Source organism: Acanthaster planci, linkage group LG09 (genome assembly GCF_054643075.1).
Source record: "Acanthaster planci isolate LZ-2023a linkage group LG09, COTS_SCS, whole genome shotgun sequence".
Lineage (NCBI taxonomy): Eukaryota > Metazoa > Echinodermata > Asteroidea > Valvatida > Acanthasteridae > Acanthaster > Acanthaster planci.
The window spans coordinates 4,572,315-4,593,519 of NC_141785.1; the positions used below are offsets into that span (position 1 = coordinate 4,572,315).

At 41.0% G+C, this 21,205-nt stretch overlaps 2 protein-coding genes across 3 annotated transcripts in view; one reads left to right on the forward strand and one right to left on the reverse strand.

Annotated features, from left to right (window-relative positions):
• The first annotated feature begins 209 nt into the window (after nt 1–209).
• tada2a (transcriptional adaptor 2A) lies at nt 210–11,592 on the forward strand. 2 transcript variants are annotated; one of them, XM_022253150.2, is made up of 16 exons: nt 210–380; nt 3,854–3,984; nt 4,105–4,164; nt 5,082–5,173; nt 5,320–5,417; nt 5,563–5,613; nt 5,769–5,857; nt 6,147–6,219; nt 6,395–6,458; nt 6,834–6,877; nt 7,243–7,353; nt 7,650–7,721; nt 8,124–8,253; nt 9,107–9,150; nt 9,369–9,442; nt 10,641–11,592. In XM_022253150.2, exons 1-16 carry the CDS (start codon nt 377–379, stop codon nt 10,824–10,826), a joined length of 1,323 nt encoding a protein of 440 aa, XP_022108842.1. In that variant the 5' UTR covers nt 210–376; the 3' UTR covers nt 10,827–11,592. The 2 variants fall into 2 exon arrangements, with proteins under 2 accessions (XP_022108842.1, XP_022108843.1); XM_022253151.2 differs by having other exon boundaries at nt 370–497.
• hira (histone cell cycle regulator) overlaps nt 11,390–21,205 on the reverse strand; it is a 39,889-nt gene continuing 30,073 nt past the window's right edge. The window contains exons 21-27 of the mRNA XM_022253149.2: nt 17,105–17,266; nt 16,728–16,786; nt 16,474–16,579; nt 15,819–15,941; nt 15,320–15,483; nt 14,396–14,490; nt 11,390–14,293 (exon numbers count right to left, since the gene is read on the reverse strand). Of these exons, the coding sequence (XP_022108841.2) occupies nt 14,162–14,293; nt 14,396–14,490; nt 15,320–15,483; nt 15,819–15,941; nt 16,474–16,579; nt 16,728–16,786; nt 17,105–17,266 (841 nt within the window). The 3' untranslated portion in view covers nt 11,390–14,161. The remainder of the gene's footprint in view (nt 14,294–14,395; nt 14,491–15,319; nt 15,484–15,818; nt 15,942–16,473; nt 16,580–16,727; nt 16,787–17,104; nt 17,267–21,205) is intronic.

Here is a 21,205-nt window from a genome sequence, read left to right on the forward strand (position 1 = left end):
ATGGTGGCTGTTGCCAGATGGAAGAAGTTGTAATACAACACCAGAGCAGGTGGCAAGGTATTACGAACTTTATTTGTTGCAGTTTTCTTGGAAACTGCTACTTGCAGCCAATCGGATCGCTGCGGTATTCATATTCCGGCCTAACCAATGGGAGTGCATATATGCAAATTGTAACCTTTACCCCCAGTAAGGGCCTGATCCTTCATCGCCGCATGAGGGCGCTTAGCAGGTGCCGGAATAAAAGTAAAATGTCGACAGCGAACGCGTGATTCTCACCGTGATACGTCCAAGTATTTTCTTTTATGAGCGTCTTGGAAAGTCAGGGAGGTTGCCATCGCGTGCGTAGAAGAGACCTTTCCAGCCAGATTCCTTCAGCATGGGTAAGAATCTTCGGCATTCCGCTATTTGATTGACCGTAGTTGAGTTTGACACGACTACCGCAAACTAACGACGCATATGGGCCTGGCTGAGGAGGCAAGAGTCGGTAGAATTGGAAGGTTCGACTTCTTTTTTTAGTAGTAGGGCCTAGTACTGGCCGTGTCAAGCAATATTTGGCTCTGTATTGGTGATTACAACTTTCAAATGATAAAGTAGGAATAGGCCTACCGTTCAGGTGCAGCTGTATCGGCAACTAGTTTCGAGGAAAGAGTTCCATTATGCGGATGCCACTTGACATCCTGCATACATGCATAGGCTAGCTCTACTACTAGTACTAGGCCTAACCGCCAAGCATATTGTTTGACTTACACTACAGAGCACTACAAAATACTAAGTAATAGCCTGAGCCTGAAGGACCTAGCGCCAGAGATGACTACTTCTGGGTAGGTTACTTCCATTGTTACTTGTACAGAGAACAATAAAGCCATGCTTTCATAGTGCCACAGCACTGTATGGTACATTGTCTTTTCTATTTTATCTTATGGCTTCAGAGAACAATAAGGTCACGTCCTCTTACAAGTGACAGGGCTGAATACTACATTTTACTACAACTAGTAATTCGTAGTACTATGTAGGGTTAGGGTTAACGATTTTGGACGGGATCGTCATACTAACGCTCCACGACATTACATAGAGTAAGGTGAAAACGGTTATCAGAAATGCCCAGAACTCACCAAAAATACCTCTATCACCACCTCCAGGCTTCTGTAAATGCCAACGTCAAACGGTTGGGGCTTCAATAATATTTCTGACTTCAAAATCTGTCTTTCGCTTGACACACGCATAGCACTTAAACTTTTCGCTGCCTCCTCCCATTCAAATACGGGCACGTAGAGTTTCTGGTGTAATTAGTCTATGGACGAACATGGTCCTCCAAGGAAACCACGGGAGAGGCCCATATGTAGTCAGGGCACAAGACGTATTGACCAGGAAACAGTCGTTGGTAGCACTCCCAACAACAAGAAGTCTTGTATCCAGATCACATAAAGCCCTTTCATGCATACGTCTTGGAAGATCATGTTCGTTCATAGACTTATTGCGCCAGAAACTCTACCTGTCTACATGTGCGTATGTCGAGTGAAAACAGTCGGATTTAGACAGATTTTAAAGTCAGAAATAATATTGAAGCCCCAACTGTTTGACGTTGGCATTTACAGAAGCCAGGAGGTGGTGATAGAGGTATTTTTGGTGTGTCTTTGGAATTGTTGAGAACCGTTTTCACCTTACTATATGGACGGGTGTGGAGCATTAGTATGACGATCCTGTCCAAAATTGAAAAACAGGAATAGTACTGATGTTCCACTCAGTAGAGCTACATCCTGCATGTTCTGTGCATAGGGATGTTAAAAAAATGTTGAGAAATTTAAAATGAGTCCAGAAAGTAATCCCATTGGATAAAGCGTTGCAAGGCCTTTCATTTGATACCCCATTCAATCCCATGGCTTTACTATTAACAAAGTTATGACTACTTTCATCATTTGATGTACGATATGTGGCTAACGGATCTCAGGCCTATGCCATGCAGCGATGCTACTGCTACTCAGGTCGATGCATGCGCTTTAAAGAAAGCTCCTTCCACTGGTGCCCTCATGTACTTATACATGTACTGTACCAGCATTCCACAACATGTTACCAGCTAACGGATGCCATACTGCTCATGCAATTTAGTGTACATGTGTTCATATCTTCTGCCGTGCATTGGCTTTTTCAACTTCAGTTTTGTCTTTTTCCTGGTACTCTGCCCTGGCCCCTTCCTTTTCAACCTACCCTAGCCCTGTGTAACAGCGAATACCAGCACGTTTGTCCACATGTCAGTGGAGTAGCATTTTGCCTGCTACCCTCCCCGGCCAACTTGGTCGATGTTAAGCGCTGCTGGTCTTGTTCCCTGATTGGTCTCGTGTTGTATCAATTAATCTCACCAAAAAAAGAACAGTAAACAGTTTTGTAGCAAGCAGCAGTGATGCACAGCACAGGTGTAGAATTCGTTGCCACATATCGTGCATGGTATAACTTTCATACCCGAAAGTACGCATATTCTTCCCTGTAGTTTGTCTATGGACACACACAAAATGTTGTGATCGGAACAGCATGAGAACGGCACATGTATATGATTATGAGTACTTTTGTAAGATTCAAGAAATTGCGTGAAAGTTTCAGTTTTTTTTTTTACTGATTGATTGTGAAGTATCTAATATATCCTTGTTCGGATGCTCTATACATGTAATTAAGTGTATAATTACTTAATTACCTCAATAATTCACTAATTTATTAATTAGGACGTACTCGGTTGGTTTGCTTTTTCAGGTTACCGTAGTGTCCATGTTAGTTTGGTATCAGATTTGCATGTACAAATGCAAAATAAAAAGAAGTTCACACAAATTTTGTTAGTGTTATTAATTTATTTTAGATTTGATTACAAAGATTACATTACATTTTACATGTACATGATGATCATCAGAATAAAACTACAGAAAAAATATAATGAAAAAGAAAATAGAGACTTAGTTTCCTGCAATTATCTTGGGAAGTTTTCTGGACATGTTTTTGCTTTCTGACGACTAAGAGGTCACAGTTGGGAATAATTACTGGCGTCCGTATTTTACTGTCAATGATAAGAGTAGCTCACGTAAAGAAAGGAATAAATTTATCAGTGGCTTCTTGCTGAGTTAGTATGGAAACCTTAACCCGAACCCCCTAGGGTGTATATAAAGTCGTATAGAAATTGGAGGATTTGGGACTGTTAGGGATAACCATGGTTCATTAACACATTTGTCATCACCGTGGCTACAGTGAAAGCATTGCAAAACGGCACTGCAAATGAAAAGGATAGATAATTTACAGAGCTGTTTTTGTTTATTTTTTTTCATTCAAATCGCAGATATTATTTTGTCATTTTGTTTTTAACCCTAACCCTACATAATACTACAAATTACTACTTGTAGTAAAATGTAGTACTGAGCGCTGTCGCTTGTAAGAGGACATGACTTTATTGTTCGCTGAAGCCATAAGATACAGTAGATAAGACAATGTACCATACAGTGCTGTGGCACAATGAATGCATGGCTTTATTGTTCTTTGTACAAGTAACAATGGAAGTAACCTAGCCAGAAGTAGTAATCTGTAGCGCTAGGTCCTTCAGGCTCAGACTATTACTTAGTCTTTTTTAGTACTGTGTAGTGTAAGCCAAACAATATGCTTGGCAGTTACGGTTATCATACAAAATTCCATCTTTCTTTTTCAGTGTTTTAAAAGAAACCCCTTGTATGAATGAAACTTCCATTGTTCGTTTCGGAGTCATAGTTACTGGTTGTGATTACAGGATACATGTAAACTACTCGTGATATCACAACACATTTTTGCACTATTTGCATCTTTACATTATTTACATGAACCTAGCCTGGGTTTTTCCTTTCAGCTCTTGCCTTCCACCCCCTGCACATGTCTGTTGATCATCAGCCGCCGTGCCCAGGCTGTTCCACTTACCTCATAGAGCCTTACATCCGATGCATGGTCTGTGGGCCACCTTACCTTAACATCTGCCTCCACGTAAGAGGAATCTTTTACTTCGAAATTCTTCCCCAAAATGTTTAGTCTTGATTCACATTTTCCACAGCCTGTGATAGAAATAAAGAAATGAGTTGTGTCTTCATGTTACTTTTCTCTTAGTGTTTTTCTAAAGGATGGGAGAACAGCAAACATCAAAGCAGCCACAACTATGACATCATCGTAAGTGCCTCAGTGTTTGGTAAATCATTTATCTCCGTGTTTTCAGTATTGTGGGTTTATCCGCTCTGTGCGGGCACAATCGATGGTGTGCTTTTACATGGCAGTGATGGTCCTTTGGCAGGAGCTGACTGCATTCATGCACAGGTGTATGAGAGCTTTTGACTCACACTTGACCGATCTGTGTCAGGATGTACGATCTCTGCATGCGCAGTGGAGCCATTAAGAACCAGTAAGCCTTTTGCGAGTTAAATTTGAATAAAATCTGGTACACTGAGTAATTTGATTGTGCATAAACATGGCAATTTGAATTCCCCAGTCTAAAGACACTGTTGCTATACCTCCTGATTCAGGGCAAGCTTTTGCTTAGCGACCACCATGTCTGGAATGGACTGGTTCCTTTGTGCCGTTCTTATCCATTGAGAACAGTGTATTGTTGCAAGGCATCTCTTATGTAACTAAGCAAAAGCTTACCCCGAGTCACGAGGTATAGCAACAGTGTCTTTAGTATGGAGAATTCAAAATGTGTGTTCATGTGAATTGAAAGAACTCAGTGTACCAGATTTTATTCAAGTTTAACTTGCAAAAGGCTTATTTCCACCAACTTGTCGCTTCTTTGCTGGTGGGGGGTCCTGCAAGTCAGCGCAGATGGTCTCTTCTCAGAGATAAGATCGTCATACCTCACACAGCTGTGGTTCTCGCCCCAGAAAAATGTAGCCATTTTGTGGGAAGTCAAAGTTAAAAAATTCACCCTATTTCCAACGTAGTGCAACTGGTAGTGTTTAAACTCAAAAACTATACCTAAGACGGCTAATAAGCCGAGATTAAAAGAGGACACAGAGTGTCGATTCTAAGCCGACAGTTTCCTGTACCAGAATACTGACTCAGACGTTGCCCGTGTTGGCTTCTATACATTTCAGACAAATGAATTCTCTGTGTTAGACCCTACATGGACTGCCAAAGACGAGATGAAACTACTGGATGCCATCGGAGACTGTGGAATTGGAAACTGGTAAATTATTAAAATTAAAGAGCAAGAGCTTCAAACGGCAGAATCAAGACTGTGTATTTGGGAAGCATTCCTGTGTAAGTTTGCATGTGAAACTTCAACATTTTAACCATTGCTTTTTTTTTGGTCATAAATATTCAAATGAACAGGCAGGACATAGCCAATCAGGTTCCTGGACGGAGCAGGCAAGAGTGCGAACAACATTACAGCAAGATCTACATTGAGAATGTCAAGCCACCATTTCCTGGTAAGATCGATTGGCCAAACTTGACAACCTGCCTAAAATATATTGAGTGGTTTTTAAATTTTCATTGAATTGAAGATGGAAAGACTTAGCAGAATGTGTGTTAAGAATGAATTTATGAGAGTTTGATTGTTTGACTTTTTTACAGACTTTCCTGAGGAGATGAAAGGGGGCCAGTCTAAAGCTATACCTTGCAGATGTAAGTGGAACTATTCCATACCTATCCATACAAGTTTGATGTTTCTTTGATGATTTTTTAAGCAGTTTTAGGCATTGCACTGTTTCTTTTCTGAAATCTTTGACTGATCATTTGAGTGTTCTTTCTTTCATGGCCTTTTCAATTGGCTATTTTAGGGAGTGAGGATCCAGTTCGACCAATCAGGGATTCTCAGAAAGCTATTGACATGGCTGGCTACCAGCCTGCAAGAGGCGACTTCAACACGGTAAGTCATTTTTACAAAAATTATTTGAGATAAAAAATTTTGGCGGCTTTTTTGGGGGTAAATTTTACACTGCAAATTGCATGCTCAAAGAAAAACGTTTTCATAGTAGTAAGTTATGAAACAAAACATGCTTTCGTAATTTGTTTTTAATGTTCTAAAACAAAATTAAAATTGGTCGTTTTGCTCTTTATGAAAGCAGTAGCGTAGTAATATTTGGTAAAAATATAAAACAGGCTCTAATTCTGTTATCAATGTATCCTAAAAATAACATTTTTCGTCTGTGTTTTAGGAATATGATAACTATGCTGAATGTGATCTGCGAGATATATATTTCCACAATGAGGATGATAAACTCTTAACCGGTAAGATCTCTGAAAGATTTAGCAAATCTAGAACCAAAGTAAACATTCCTAGAATTTGCATGGAAACACATCTTCTAGTTTATCAATCTTTACATGTTCAGTCTGGTCGTCATGGTGACTTGTTTACAAGAGAATTACAGGTGACTCGGAAATTATCCTTGTTTCTTTTTTCCAGAACTGAAGTTTGCTGCGGTAGACATCCACCAGTCCAGGAAAAAGGAAAGACAGCGAAGGAAAAAGTGAGCAATTTTAACAGGTGTCAATTTCTAACTCCAGATTTATTTTTCAAAGTAATCCTTGTTGTGTCTCCACCATAGTTCATTTGAAACATTATTGTGAGCTTATTTGAAGATAACAGATCGTTGAATGTAATGTGGATAATTATAAAACTTACATGTAGCAACTCTGTAGCATCCTAATACTCCGAGTGAGCTCTTTTTTTTTCAGAAACAAAGTTAGAATATGTTTTTCTTATATCTGTTGTAAGTACTTGGAATTGATGAAAAACGTTTGTGAAGATTTGGATGTTGAACATGCCTTATGTACCACATAGAAACTTGGTTTTAGTACACAAACTGAAAATCTGATTGGAATAAAATGTTTTCTTTGTTTAGGATCATCAGAGACTTTGGCCTGATTAATCTACCAAAACAAAATCGTAAGTAGGACAATAATGAATGTGGGTAATTCCAGAAATTAGGAGTCCTTTTTTTTGTGTCCCAGTCACATCTGACACATGATTTTGTAAATTCAGAACACATTTCTGATTTCCAAAAGCGATGAAATGATGCAAATTACCTGCCAAATAAATAGTAATAGTTTGAAATCAATTCCGATGATAGTTCCATGTCAAATAACAAAGGTTAGATAAACAGGGACACAAAAATGTCACACTTTCGGATCCCTAATTTCTTGAATCCTGTAATGATTTGTTTTATGATTTAGTTGGATATTGATGAAGACGTGACTTGGAGCATTTTTTTTCTCAATTTTTGTCTGGTTTATGCTGTTTTTTGTTCACAGTGCAAGAGAGGACGCACACAGAGACAGTCCGGAACCTGATCAACAAACTCAAATCGTTTGCCAGACTACACACACCACTAGCACAGGATAAGCTTCTGGAAGGGTTGATATGTAAGTAGGCTATTAATGCACTGTTGGTGTAGTCACTTGATAAACTGGGAACAACCAGGAAATGCCATTGGCCAGACCATGCACTTCATGGAAAACTAGGAACAACCAGGAAAGGCCACTGGCCAGATCATACACTTCATGGAAAACTAGGAAGAAACTGGAATGAGAATCTTCATAAGTTGATTGAAACTTTTTTGTCTTACATTCTCGGTAGGGAGTACTTTAATGAACTTAATTGCTTTGTTGTTAAAACCTTTTCAAGAAAATGATCGGACACTGTGTCTAATTTGTTACAGATGAACTTGATTTGAAGACAGAGATTGACAGATTACAGGAATATCGCTCCAACGGGATAAAAAACATGATAGGTGAGGCAATAACGTTAATCTGAAGACAAGCTAGTGAATTTTAAGTGTAGCGTCGTTCATTAGCTACGCTAAAGATACTTGGTAGAATATTTGTATCGGCATGACATAAATATCTGTTCAGGGGTTAACCTTTACTGGTATGACATTGAAACGAGAGCGTTGTTAAACAATTATGCAACTGATCATCAGGCAAAATTTCCTGGTCTTGTTTTATTCAAAAGAATATTTTCCAGTGTGAAGAAAAACTCTGTCTTTCATAGAATTATGTGAAATTGGACAGTGGATTCATTCGCAAGATTTAGATTTAAAATCAATTGAAGCTTTCATCTATAATCTCCCACAAGCCTTTTAAAGTAGAAAAAATTGTTCATCTGGTACTCGACCTTGTTTATGTATCCTCAGGTGCTAGGCTGTATGACAGACTAAAAATCAAACGAGCCAAACGGGAAAAGAGACACCACCTGGATGACGTGTTGGCAACAAGCCAAGATCCCATCGCCTGCAAGCAGTGGCTCTTGCGCCAAGCGCTCGTGTAAGCAATCCCGACTTCTCTAAGTAAAGCTAGGCAGTTTTGTGCAGTAAGAAACTAAAAGTGTGGAAAGACGGGTGTTAGCACGGTAGACGATACCCGACAAGACGCTGCTGCTGGGGTTGCACTAAGGTCATAGTCACATACTCGTATTCATAAACCCAAGGAGTGCTTTGGATGTTGCAGGTCACAGCGACCTATAATCGAAGAAGTCTTCAACATGCGCATACCACCTGCGTATAAGCGTGGCGCTCACAGCAGTAATGGATTCTTGTTCTGCTTGCAGGAATGGACTTGAGAAATAGGCCTGTATTCTTTGAGAATAATATTGAGGTTGGGAGAGCTCCAAGCGGAACAAACGAGGGCGTGCTTTTTGGGGTACTCATCAAGTATATGCACATTTAATGCGGGGCGCGCTGAGTACGCGTAACTAATTTATTCTGGCATGTATGGTCTTTGCGTACACAAGGAATGCGTTCAAGAACCTGCTTGTAACCACCTGTCTTTCTTTCACTGATTGGGGGTGCACTTCAGCTCGGGGCGGATTGCCCATTGTCACTTTTGCTAGAAATTTTCATGAATCCTACAAAATTCTTCACCGTGCAAGGACCCAATGGCACATTCTTTGTACATGTACTTCATCTTTCATAGGCCATCAAGCCCCATGTATTAGGCTTCACTCTACTTTCTTCAATCCTACAAAATCTTCCAAAACCTCTTTGTGGATTTTGGAAGAGCTGGGAGGGTCAGAGTTGAACATACTTTTCTCTCAATCACTAAACTTGCCTCCGTCACACGTTTGCCTACAAAATTCTCTACACATCAATCCTACCAAATTGTATTTGCTTTTTTTCAGTGATGCTGGTCACACTGAATTACTGCCGATTCTACCCAGTGGAGGTAAGTAAACTGACCGTCTTTCTTTGAGCTTTCAAGTATTTGCAAATGTCCTTCTCATTTTACACTGATGTGATCGTGTCTCTACGCTACACGTAAATAACTTTAAATTGTCTGTACAGTGGCAGGATCAGAGTTATACATGACTAAAGATGGACCACACAAAATATTTTCAGAAGCACTCAAAATATTAAACAATCTGTTTATCTTGTGGCTTTCAGGTCGTAAGTCAGCCCCGCCTCTGGACCTGACTGGCTTTGCTGGGTACGAGCGACTCAACGAAAAAGAGAGAGAGGTGAGCTTCGTCTGAGAGAATAAAATTGGATTACCATCGAGAAATATCTCAAGAGTATTTATCCATGAAATTCTTCTTTTGTTACATTGAACCACTTTTTACCCAAAGGCCAATTCTGGCAAAGTCTGCATGCAGTTTTGGTTGATTTCTGTCCTCGTCCCCACGCTTGAGTGCTTCCCATTGAGTGTGTGCTCAAACTTTGTCGGTGGAGGTTGAGAGTGTGCGGCACCCTCAAGTGGCCATGTGCCACAGCCAGGCTTTGTTTCCAATATCACTCAGCAACATTTTCTCTCAGTTTAAGAAAATATCACTCAGCAACATTTTCTCTCAGTTTAAGAAAAGTAGTGATGCGTTGAGAAATGTCGCACAAATCTGGAGCAAATGATCAGTACGGGTCAACACTTGTAAAGTCAAAGTATCTTATCGTTTGATGTACAGTGGAACGCCGCTACACCGAACATTCGGCTGTACCAAACATCGTCCTTGGCTCTCAATTATTTGTGCGTAGAACCTACCGAACATTATGCAGTTGCCGTTTGTAATTATGGAACGTCAACGTGATAAAACAGTCTGTGTTTTTCAATGTTGGAAAGTGACAAGTGGCCATTATTTCCCCAAGGATTAGAAGGGAAAGCCACTAGTTGTTAGCGGTATTGAATTTACACTGGTTTTGCGACTCCACATGATCGGGTGCGGAAAAAAACCGCACGTACGTGCACGTTGGCATTGCACTAACAATACAATGTAGTCTAAAGCGGGCGCCGCTGATACACAAATCAACCGAAATTTGCCACAGCATGCATCAGAGATCGATCCTGAGCGGTAGATTCATGACTTTTAGGATAGACTTGGTATCAATTTTTTGAGCTCGTTTAAATAAAAAACAAAAATGCAACGGCAAAACATCACGAAAACAGCAAACCAAGGTATCACAAGAGGGTGCACTTCGGTTAGACAAGAGAGGGCGCTATTCAACATGGCAACAAAATGTTCGGCAGTTAAATTTGCTTTACTGAACATTTAGCGTGGACTCCGTCTTGTTCACTATAGCGGCGTTCCACTGTAATTGGTATTTTTATCTGAAATTTATACTATGCCAGGGGCAGCTTTGTTGTGAAACAATCCCATTGGCATGTGGTTAAATTCCATTTCGTTGTTCAGCCATATTTGAATGTCGTATTTTGTTTGATGTTCGTAGCTGTGTGCGACCGTGCGCATCATCCCCGAGGCCTACTTCGAGTACAAGCGCATCTTCCAGACAGAGTGCGAGCGGGTGGGCCACCTCAAGCTGAAGCAGGCCCGCAACCTTATCAAGATTGACGTCAACAAGATCCGTAAACTCTTTGACTTCTTGGTCAAGGAGGGGCTTGTCAACACCAGCTAGCAAGTACTTTTCTCCCGTGTGAGTCATGGGCATTGCAAGGGGCTTAAATAAGGGGGAGGGGCACTCGTTCCCAGAAAACAAAAGCTGAAAATAGAAAAAATAGAAAATGCCAAAGGAATGGAGAAATGAGATTAAAGGTGATAAGAATCACTCATTTAAAAAAAAAAAAGAAATTGACCTCTCCCCACTTTTAACAGTTTATAAGTTCGTTGCTGATCAGCGCTGTTCCTCCCCCCTAAAAATCCTAGCAATGCTCATGGTGCAAGGTCATGCTTTAAACAGGACCTCATTAACAGCAGAGTTGTAACGAGTCTCTAATTTTGGTGACTCAAGTTGAGTTGTAACATGGTGACTCACTTGAGTCATGTTGTAATGCGAGTCGAGTCGCCAAAAGTGACTCAAGTCAGAGTCGAGTTGTAAGAGTGACTCATTTGAGTCAAGTCATTGTAATATCGTTGAGTTGCCAGAACTTGTGACTCGAGACAGACTCAAATCGATTATAAAAGAGGTCAAGGGTGGCATTTACCCTTCATTTACCTAGGATTTAAGCCCAAATAAATATCTATCATTCAAAGATCCTAAGATCCTTTTATTTATCAAAACCATGTACACAGGGACCAGTGTTTGTAGCACCAGACCCGTCGTAGTCCAATGCAAAGATGTACAAATCATTGTTTATGAGAAAAAATATCTTAATCCAAATGGTTTGTTCAACCTCAAAACATTGCTTTGAAAATCCTGACAAGTAGCAGAAGAAATCACTTCACATTATTCTGGCTTTGTTTGTCTCTCGATATAAAAAGGGGGCTACTGAATATATTTCATACAAGCCCTGCGAGACTAAATTATGTCAGGTTGTGGCGAAGTCAGGCAAACATTTGTGACCGGTCATGACAAATGAGCATCAAGTCGCACTCCTTTCTTTTTATGACAGAAACAGAAGGGAGGTCATTTCTTGGGTTTTGTAATTTTTAGAAAGAGTAACCCTTGTTCTATTTAATTCCAAGTTTTTAATAGGATCAGATATTTGAAAGTCTTTTTTCCCCCAATTCTGACGAGTACATTGTTAGTGGTCAGTCAGAAATGTTGCCACCGGAGTATCTCGTCATCACCCTATTTTTTACTCTGTTTTGCCATTGGAAATCTCTTTCTGATAAAATCCAAAAACTAATATCTCCATTGTCAAAACCTCTGACTTTAAGCTCATTTTGTGGTGACAGGTCACATTTATCCAGTAAAAGTAACAAGTTTTTTAACATCGTCCAATTATCCAAGCTACAACCAAAGTAAGTTGAATTTGGGCAGAAAAATTCGAAACGATTTGCTGAGAAATCATGATAGTTTGACCAACTCTGTTCTCTGTCAAATCGTGACCCTGAAATTGTAGGATTTTTTTGGAAGACCTCAAGAGTAAAATTTTGAATCGTTCCGTGTCGAAAAACAAAATGAGATTGTTTCTTTGAGTAAACCAACCTGAGCAGAGCTGAAATGTGTAAGAATGTTACACAGATGTACAGAATAAGAGCACAGAACATTCGACTATGGAGGTAAACTCCCCTGAGAACTAACAAATAAGTTGCCTGCACACCAGTCTGGGAAAAAATGAGTGCGTTACTGTCTTTGAAGGTCAATATCTAAGGAAGAAAACAGGTGACCAATAGTGGGTATTAAATATCAACAACCAAGATGTCCACCAAAGGCAAAGTGTTTCATTAGTATCACTTCCTCAAAATAAAGCTGACGGTAGGTACCGCACTAAGATTACGTGAAGCGCAGGGTACTTGCTTGCTTGTAAACAACACTCAAAGCACACTTTGCTCTTGGGCCGACTTGGGCTCCATCTCAGGCTTCGACTGTTTTTTTACTTCCTGACTTTGAGGTTGTAAGCGCAACAGTAAGTCTGATAGTGCCACAGAGCATCAAGTAAGATGCAAAAGAGCCAAACATTACAGTACTTCAATTTAAGTTAAACGCTTCAGGCCCACAATCGGGGATTGGTTTCCTACACGAAGCCTGAGACAGAGACGAAGTTCAGGATTGGAAAACGGTCTTGGAGTGATACCAATATGGCCGTTTCACAATAGTTCCCCACCATGAGTTTGCAACGCGTAGGCCAATCACAGTGTGCAAAATTTGGGTATTTGGAAAGGGTCGACAAATTTCGCGCATTATGATTGGCCAACGTGTTGCAAACTCTTGGTGGCGCCTTATTGTGAATCGCCCGTATTATAGGTCACATGATTTAACGGATGCAATCGGTCTGTTTAAGCAATAAGTCCTGTGAATCAGCTCTGAACATATTAACCAACTATAAAAAATATACATAACGTTTTTTCTTTAATCACTGTAAACACCAATCTAAATTTTAACGAGTTCAGTCACAAAGACCAAAAATGTCTCAGGGTGATTTGAAGTTTGATTGGATTAATTGTTGATTACGTTTGGGCTTCTTGACTTAAGTTCTGACAAAATGAGTCTGGAGGTCACCAGAGACAAATGTAAATCAACAGAAACGTTCAACATGTATCACCCACACAGTGTCCATTTCTGTCAGGATGGCAAAGTGAGGGACACTTCAAAACAAAGAACTTGGTGTACTCTTCCAAATGCAAACTAAAACAAAATTATTTGAAAAAGACGGCCTTGAAAGACTCATTTTGTGGGATCAGGCTCATGTTCAAATTATCTTCCTGACCTGTGTAGTGTGCAGATGGTTCAGCATTTGAAGTAATTGAAGAATACAACAAGTTCGATCAAGGACCATAGTTAACCTTAGTTCAACTAACTCTGATGGAATGCAGGCTAGTTGACGATGGTTGGACTAGTCTCATCAACCACTCACGACCAGTCTATCGAGGTTGGTCGCATCGTTAATTGCCATCAACCGTTTTCAAAGCACAGTCCAGAGAGGACCAGTTAAAAGAAAAATGACAGAAAATAGTATGTTACTAGTAAATGACCATTTTCACTTCATTTTTTGGCTATTTTGCCCTTCCTGCGACCACCTTATCTCCCTTTCCACCTAATGACAACGGATGGCTAGGGTCATTCGCACTTCAACTTCACCTAGGTACATCACGAATCTACCACAAGTTAACTAGTGGACCTTGATCAAACATGCCCTCGGGCAAAATAAATAAGGTATGGACCAAATGCAAATTCTGACAGTTGGGCTTTCTCAAACACAACGGCCACTTTAGGCCGATAAGCCCAACCCTGTCACACAGATGTTCATTCACAAATACAGATTTTTGTCAAAAGCTTGAACTTAAAAGACGCATTTTTGGATGTGGTTATTTCACATTTGGATAGATTATCCAAGATGAATTCATCAATCAGTCAAGCCATGATGTCTTCTCTTTGAGGATTTTGAGTTCTTCCTGGTACTCCGCATACAATCTCTGCATCTTGAGGTTGGAACCGATGACGGGGAGAATTTCCTCTAAGAGATCGTGCTTCGACAAGCCCTGAATCAGAAAAAAGATAACAAGTTTACGCAAAATGACCACAAGATACAAGAGGGTTGGTAAGCGTTTCCGAACAAGGTTTCTTCTTGGAGCATGGCTTACCGTTTCCGTGGGTTGCCACAGCGACTCCTTGGCGTCTTCTCGGTAGAATGGTCCAAGGAGTTCGCCGCAGATGTCGCGTAATCTCACCTCTTGCTCTGATAAATCACGGACAAAAATAACATGAAGAAAGGTATTAGCCTATTTGAGATAGGACAGATACAACTGGAGGGCGGTAATTGGTTTGGCGTCATTTTTATTGACATGACAACATTGAACCGTCTTTAGTTTGGTACTTTCGTCATGCTCATCTGTTTGTTTTTCTGTTTACTGTGACACTTGTTGGCCTAATTTGAAGCGTGGTGGACATGGGTGCTATTTGATGGGGGCAAATTTTGTGTGCAGCAAAATGTTTGTTTAGATTTCTCAATCAAAATTACATTGTGGTTTCTTTAAAAATAATTCTCTAATTCCAGAATAATTTGGAAATTTACTGTATAATCTCTTTCCTGGTACACTTTCAAAGTTTTATCTTGCATTATCTTGCATGTCTGCAAACCATTACATGATATTTAGGAGCTGTGCCTTTTAGAACACATTGGGTACAAGGATGAATTATAAACATGTAGCCAAGCCCCTTTGACAGTACAAGTGTACAGTTATTTTTTCACAAAAAAATTGTGAAACCTAAGACAGGTGTTTGAATAATAATCACGGGCACAGATGCAGAGAAGTCTTGTACATTTGTTAAAAGTAGACCAACTCTTCTTGGACTCAAGTGGCTTTTTGGGCAGTCACAATTTGTGTCTTTACTCCGAATTTGCCCCTTCAAATAGCACTCATGTCTACCATGTTTCAAATAAGACAAAGTGTCGCTATAAACATCAGACAAGCAAGACAGAAGACAGTTCAATGCTGTCATGTCAATAAAAATGACGACAAACAAGACCAGACAAGATGCTAAAGATCGGGCCACTTTCATCTTACCTTCTTGTACGAGATACCTCACGTAGGTCAGGAGCCAGAATCGATACTCCTTGGCTGACTTCAACGCTTGGGCTGCCGAGAGCTGATTCTCCAGGTAACTCATCGTCGAGGCTTGCTTCAGGCTGAGGTTGGCCTGGAACACGCCGCGGGACTGCCTGCCCGCCCTGGTGAGAACAGATCCAAATATAGACGTGGGCTAATTATAGTGATTACCAGCTGTGCACGTCTCCTCACACAGGCAAGAACCTGCAGCTGCCCAACTGAGAACCTGGGACCAATTTCATAAATCTGCTAAGCAACGAAAATACATGCTTAACAAAAATGGGTTACCGGCCAGAGTGCCATGCAAAGTATATTACTTGCCATGGTGCTCAGCCGCTGATTTTTGCTGAGCCTTAAATTTGGGTGCGAGACATTTATTGCACAGTCCTTTGTACAGCCAAAGCACCTACTCTTTGAAATAAGAGAACAACAACATTGACCGGGGGAATTATTTTACCTAAGTGACTGGCCATGAAGCATAGTCAGTGGTCCCGAGACTCGCAGTGCATCCTGGGAAGGCTGGCAGGACTGATGGTCCGAGCACTGGCTGAGGATGTCGCCTTGCTGACTGAGTAGCATCCTAGATAGAGGAAATAAAGAAAAATTAAGACACGTTTTGTGGTTAGGACCCCTAAAGACCATCATGAGGCCTTCAGTCTGAATTCAAGGCACAAGCTTTTTAAATAAATCATTCTTCATCCTGTTATATGTTACTAGCCATGTGACTGGTCATGTGACTGGTCTTATAAATTGATCAAGCTTGGGCACAAGGTGAGAACAAACCATTTTCTTCCAACATTTCGGAAGCACATCCCTAGACAGGTTTGAGAAAATCAGGCTGTATCATGAATAAACTTTCTGTCAAAATGATGTTTTGTAAAGCGTTCAGCAGCAAACTTATCAGAGCCAGGCTACTGCACAAGACTACATGCCCTTAGAATTCCCCAAAAATTCTGCATTTTCTAGACGTTTTCATGTGACTGAACCCAATTAAGCCTTCGGTGATCTTTTGTAACCAAACAGAGCAGAGTCCCTGAATATTCACAACATAGTATAGTAAGAAAACGCACTTCAACTTTTTGAGGGTGATGAAAAACTCTTACAACACTTACCAACATGACATGGATGAACTATAGCTATATGACCTGCCATTAGACAGCGAGACAGCTGGTACCCCTTGCTCGGTTATCAGTGAATTGGTGATGTTCAGATCAACACCTGGAAAAAAAAGGATGGAAAAAGATTATCCACAAAGAGAATTGAAAGCTACAAAGAGACAAAATCACTTCAACTGTTTAGATTAAACTTCTTCCAGCAATAACAAGCAATAGGGTGAATGAAAAAATTGATAAGACAATGTTGATACCTTTCATGATAGGGAGTAACGACTCTCTCCTAACCACGGCTCTCATCTGCTTCAAGTCCCTGTGGTCCAAACAAAAACATTTCATATTAACAATGAATAGGTTGATTTGTCTTTTAAAAAGAATCCTAAGGCAGCTCAAGACTAGTCTGCCTAAAACATGAAGGCAAATTTCTGACCCTGTGGCCCGAGTTGGTATTTTATCCATGCCAAGACATTTCAACAGTGGCAAACTTTGCTGCAAGAATTTTTTGACGTCACACTCTCTCTGCACTTGCGTGAAGTCTGAATGGACGTGGGAGTTCATCTTCAAATCTTTGCCCTCAAAAAATTTCAACTAATTTTTTTCAATTCATGTATCAATCTCTTCTTGACCTTACCAGACATACAGCATTCCCATCGACGTGATAGCCATCGCGTAGCGGCTGCTGCATTGCAGAATGCTGACCACAGAGGGCAGCAGACAGGCCGGGACTAACCTCCGACCTCCCACGGAGAACATGTTGACTGTTTGGTTCTCGCAGCTCACGCACACGACAAAACTGAAATTGTGAGAAGATTCAGGAATTGTTATCAACTGCACTAAAACATGAAGATTATTTGATACAATGACTTTTCACATCAAGATAGAAAAATGGAGTGAAAGAAAGGGGAAATCCAGCCTGTGTCTTAAATGTGAATTCCAGTGAGCTACCAACAGAACTGCCAAGACGGAAGCTTGGCAGAATCCTTTTCTCTGTGGTTCTAGTCAGAGCCCAAAAAACCATAAACGCCATGTGGGTAGGGATCCTGCCCCCAAATCATGATGCCAGCAACATTAACAATACGGCAAACCTGCCTAATGGATTTTAGTCATCACCAAAGGACATACCATTTCAAATATGAGGTTCCTTTGACAAACATCAAACTTTTTCTATTGTTCACAATTGATCTTAAAATGAAAATTTAAACTTGTTTTCATCTTGTTTACTGTCAGTAAAAACCACAGATGAGTCATTCTATAAATTAGGGGTTCAAAAAAGTGTGACATTTGTGTCCCTGTTACACCTGACCTGTATAATTTGACATGGAAATATCACTGGAATTGATTTCAAACTATTACTACAGTGGAACGTTGCTATACCGAACATTTGGCTGTACTGCACATCGTCCTTGACTCCCAATAATTTGTGCACAGAACCTACGGAACACTATTCAGTTGCCGTTTGTAATTCCCGAACGTCGACATAATAAAACAGTCGGTGTTTTTTGTGTTGGAATGTGACAAGTGGCCATTATTTCCCCAAGGATTAGAAAGGAAAGCCACTAGTTGTCAATGGTATTGAATGGACACTGGTTTTGCAACTCTGCATGATCGGGTGCGGAAGAAAACCGCACGTACGAGCACAGTGGCATTACACTAACAATACAATGTAGTCTAAAGAGGGCGCCGCTGATACACAAATCAACCGAGATACGCCACAGCATGCATCACAGATAGATCCTGAGCGGCAGCTTCACGACTTTTAGGATAAACTTGATATCAATTTTGTTAACTCAAGATTTAATAAAAAACAAAAATAATTAACGGATACATTTCTAGAAACCTTAAACGTGAATACAATGGCAAAACATCAAGAAAACAGCGAACCATAGTATCACAAGAGGAAGCACTTCAGTTAGACCAGAGAGGGCTCTATTCAACAAGGCAAGGAAACATTTTGCAGTTAATTTCGCTATACCGAACAACCGCTGCACCAAACATTTAATGCGGATCCCGTCATGTTCGTTATAGCGGCATTCCACTGTATTTGTTTGGCAGGGTAATTTGCATTAATTCATCACTCTTGGAAATTCAGACGTGACAGAGACACAAAAAACATGGACACCTAAATTTCTGGAATTAACCACGTACATGTGCAGCAGTGACCCTAAGACTGCTTGGCAAACAGATCCCATTTACAGTACATTCCCTAACATACAAAGCAATTGCAAATGCAACGTTGTGAAATGACATGTAGTCATCTTCTACAACAACCATAGTGCATGTACTCCATTTCAACTTCCCTGAATTTGGCTGCGACTGCCTTATGATATTGAATTCGCATTCACAACTTGTACGAGGGCAAGCCAACGTTTTATCTGTGCGCTTTCGGGGGATTAGCAACCTAATTTCTCAAGTAACAACGGTTAAAAATTCCTCCACGTGAAATTCTCTCCCCACCTAATGTGGGTTGAGTCTACTACTGCACGCCTACCAGATTACCAATACAAACGCATTATTTCCTCGTTCATTACTTCCATTCGCTAAATTCTCGGTCACTAATAGTGTGACCCACTCACTCGCCCCCCGCAAAGGCGTCGACCAAGTTCGTCCTCTTTTTTGATGCACGAAGTGCGGCGAAGCCGTGTGGGGAGGAGGGAGGGAGATTGGTTATCTGGTAGGTATGCAGTAGAGGACTTGTCCCATTCTAGGCCGGGGGAGAGTCTACTGCCTGCAACCTACGCAGATTACCAATACATATGCAGAGTTGCCCCAAACCAATGGACGGTGGGAAGGCAAGGACGCACTACCAGTATCTAGCCTTCTTACAGTGACTACTTGAGTGCCTCCTCCTGCAAGGGTAGAGACTGGTCTGCAACGGTGCAACTGCAATGCCATCCAGCCTACAGTTAGGCCATGTGTATGGCCCCCGCAAACATCATCGAGGTAACAGGAGGTGAATGGGGTATGGGTTTCCTACAAGGCTCTCTACAAATCTCTATTACAGGAAACACTTTGAAATAGGCTCCCTACTGATGAAACGGCCTGGACATCATGGGCACAAATGTGTCATCTCCTTTGGTCATCTGGGCCAGAAGGCCAGTAAACATAGCAAACTTAATAGCGTGTCGGACCATGAAAGGAGGACACCCAAGGATACGGAGTACAGCTGAAGGTAGACTAAGTACCTGTTCTTGTGGTCTCGTCAAAGAGGCTATTAGTGGCACGTCCCGGGAGACCTCATTACAACCCATGCTAAGGGTAGCCTGAGGTAAATGGTCGTAGCGTTATCTAACATGTAGACATGTAGAGAACTGCCAACATACACGAATGGAAGATGTTGACATTGCGCATGTATATAAGCCTAGCGTTGTGGATCGTGATAGAGTCGGGTGAGATTTCTTAGCTTTTCAGCTGATTTCAGCTTTTTTTGTTTGGGATTTCATTTTTTTTTTCTCACTGGTTGTGTACAAAAGTATAGGAGATTTTCACATTTCGGCTTCTTTATGTCTTTTTCAACTGTTTTCAGCAATTTTTATCATTGGTCAATCTCATCCCTGTACGGTGGCAAGGTTTGACGTCTGTGAAAATCAGCCATTTGAAACTGACGATGCTTACAGCCGAGGAAATCCAAATAGCGAAGGCGAAACTCTCACCTTAAGGGTAACGATAGAAGCAGCACAATACCTCTCAGCTTTGATTCCTGGCCCACTTTTAGTACGGAGAGATTGAACTAGGCCTTGAATTGTAGCCTACGATGAAGGTGAAAGGAATGCCATGGGACTATCACCCAACGAGAGTATGTGTAAAGGATATCATCAACGGACCACTATCCAGGAATGAAGCAGCTATTGGGAGCAACAAAGGAAGAGGATGCCTGGCGTCATTGTTGTCTAAGGGATGGCACATAGGTAGCTGAGACAATGAACAGTAGCTACAGACGATTGGCGATGGCAGTACTTAGTCCCATAGAAGAGAATCGGTTACTGCACATATCGGCATTGAATTGGAGTTCGTACTGTTTGTCATGTCATGAAAATGAAGAACTGTGTACTCCAGTGTAAATGTTACCCTAGGAATCTGGGTAAATTAATTCTCAGGGTTAGGAAGGTCTAATGGTCTGAATAGCAGATGTTTGTTCTTGCCAATTCTGACAGAATCGCTGGGAGTCTGGTGCAGAATAACAGCAACTAGATGTTCCATGTCAAGGCAGGGCCGACAAAATGTGGACAGTAGGGTACCAAGGGACTGGCTCAGTCACATTGCGATATAGTGTCTGTTCTGTTGTGTGAATCTTTCCGTCAGAGCAGACGTCTGTGAAGGAGTTATTGGCTTTGAGACGTGAGTTACCTTTAAGTTAATCCCAAAGCCTAGCGCTCATCGGAACATCCAACTTACAGGAGGCTGAGTATAGTAAGGCATAGTAAGAGTGTATCTCAGTAGTGATTTATCCAATGAAGTGACAATGTGCTAACCCACGTACTCGTGCATGAAATTTGAAAGTTCCAGAACAGGAGTGCCCCATGAAGATCAGGAAGTGCCAGTGGAAACCAGTAGTTGAGGGGCCCATCTGTCAGTTTCAACTGTTAACAAAGTGTGTCTTGACGGCAAGAGGTATCAGGTTTTGAGGATTTTCCCCCAGGCCAAAGATATGCACGTGGGATAAAAAGCCCAGGTGAGAGGATCGGAGTGGAAGTAAAACAACATCCAAACGAAGTCCGGATTGAACCTGACAGGC

Bases quoted from the DNA above. Each gene is read 5' to 3' on its own strand.
- tada2a (XM_022253150.2), top strand. The intron at 5,174-5,319 runs GTAAATTATTAA...TCAAATGAACAG, and splicing joins GACTGTGGAATTGGAAACTG to GCAGGACATAGCCAATCAGG. The intron at 5,418-5,562 runs GTAAGATCGATT...ACTTTTTTACAG, and splicing joins TGTCAAGCCACCATTTCCTG to ACTTTCCTGAGGAGATGAAA.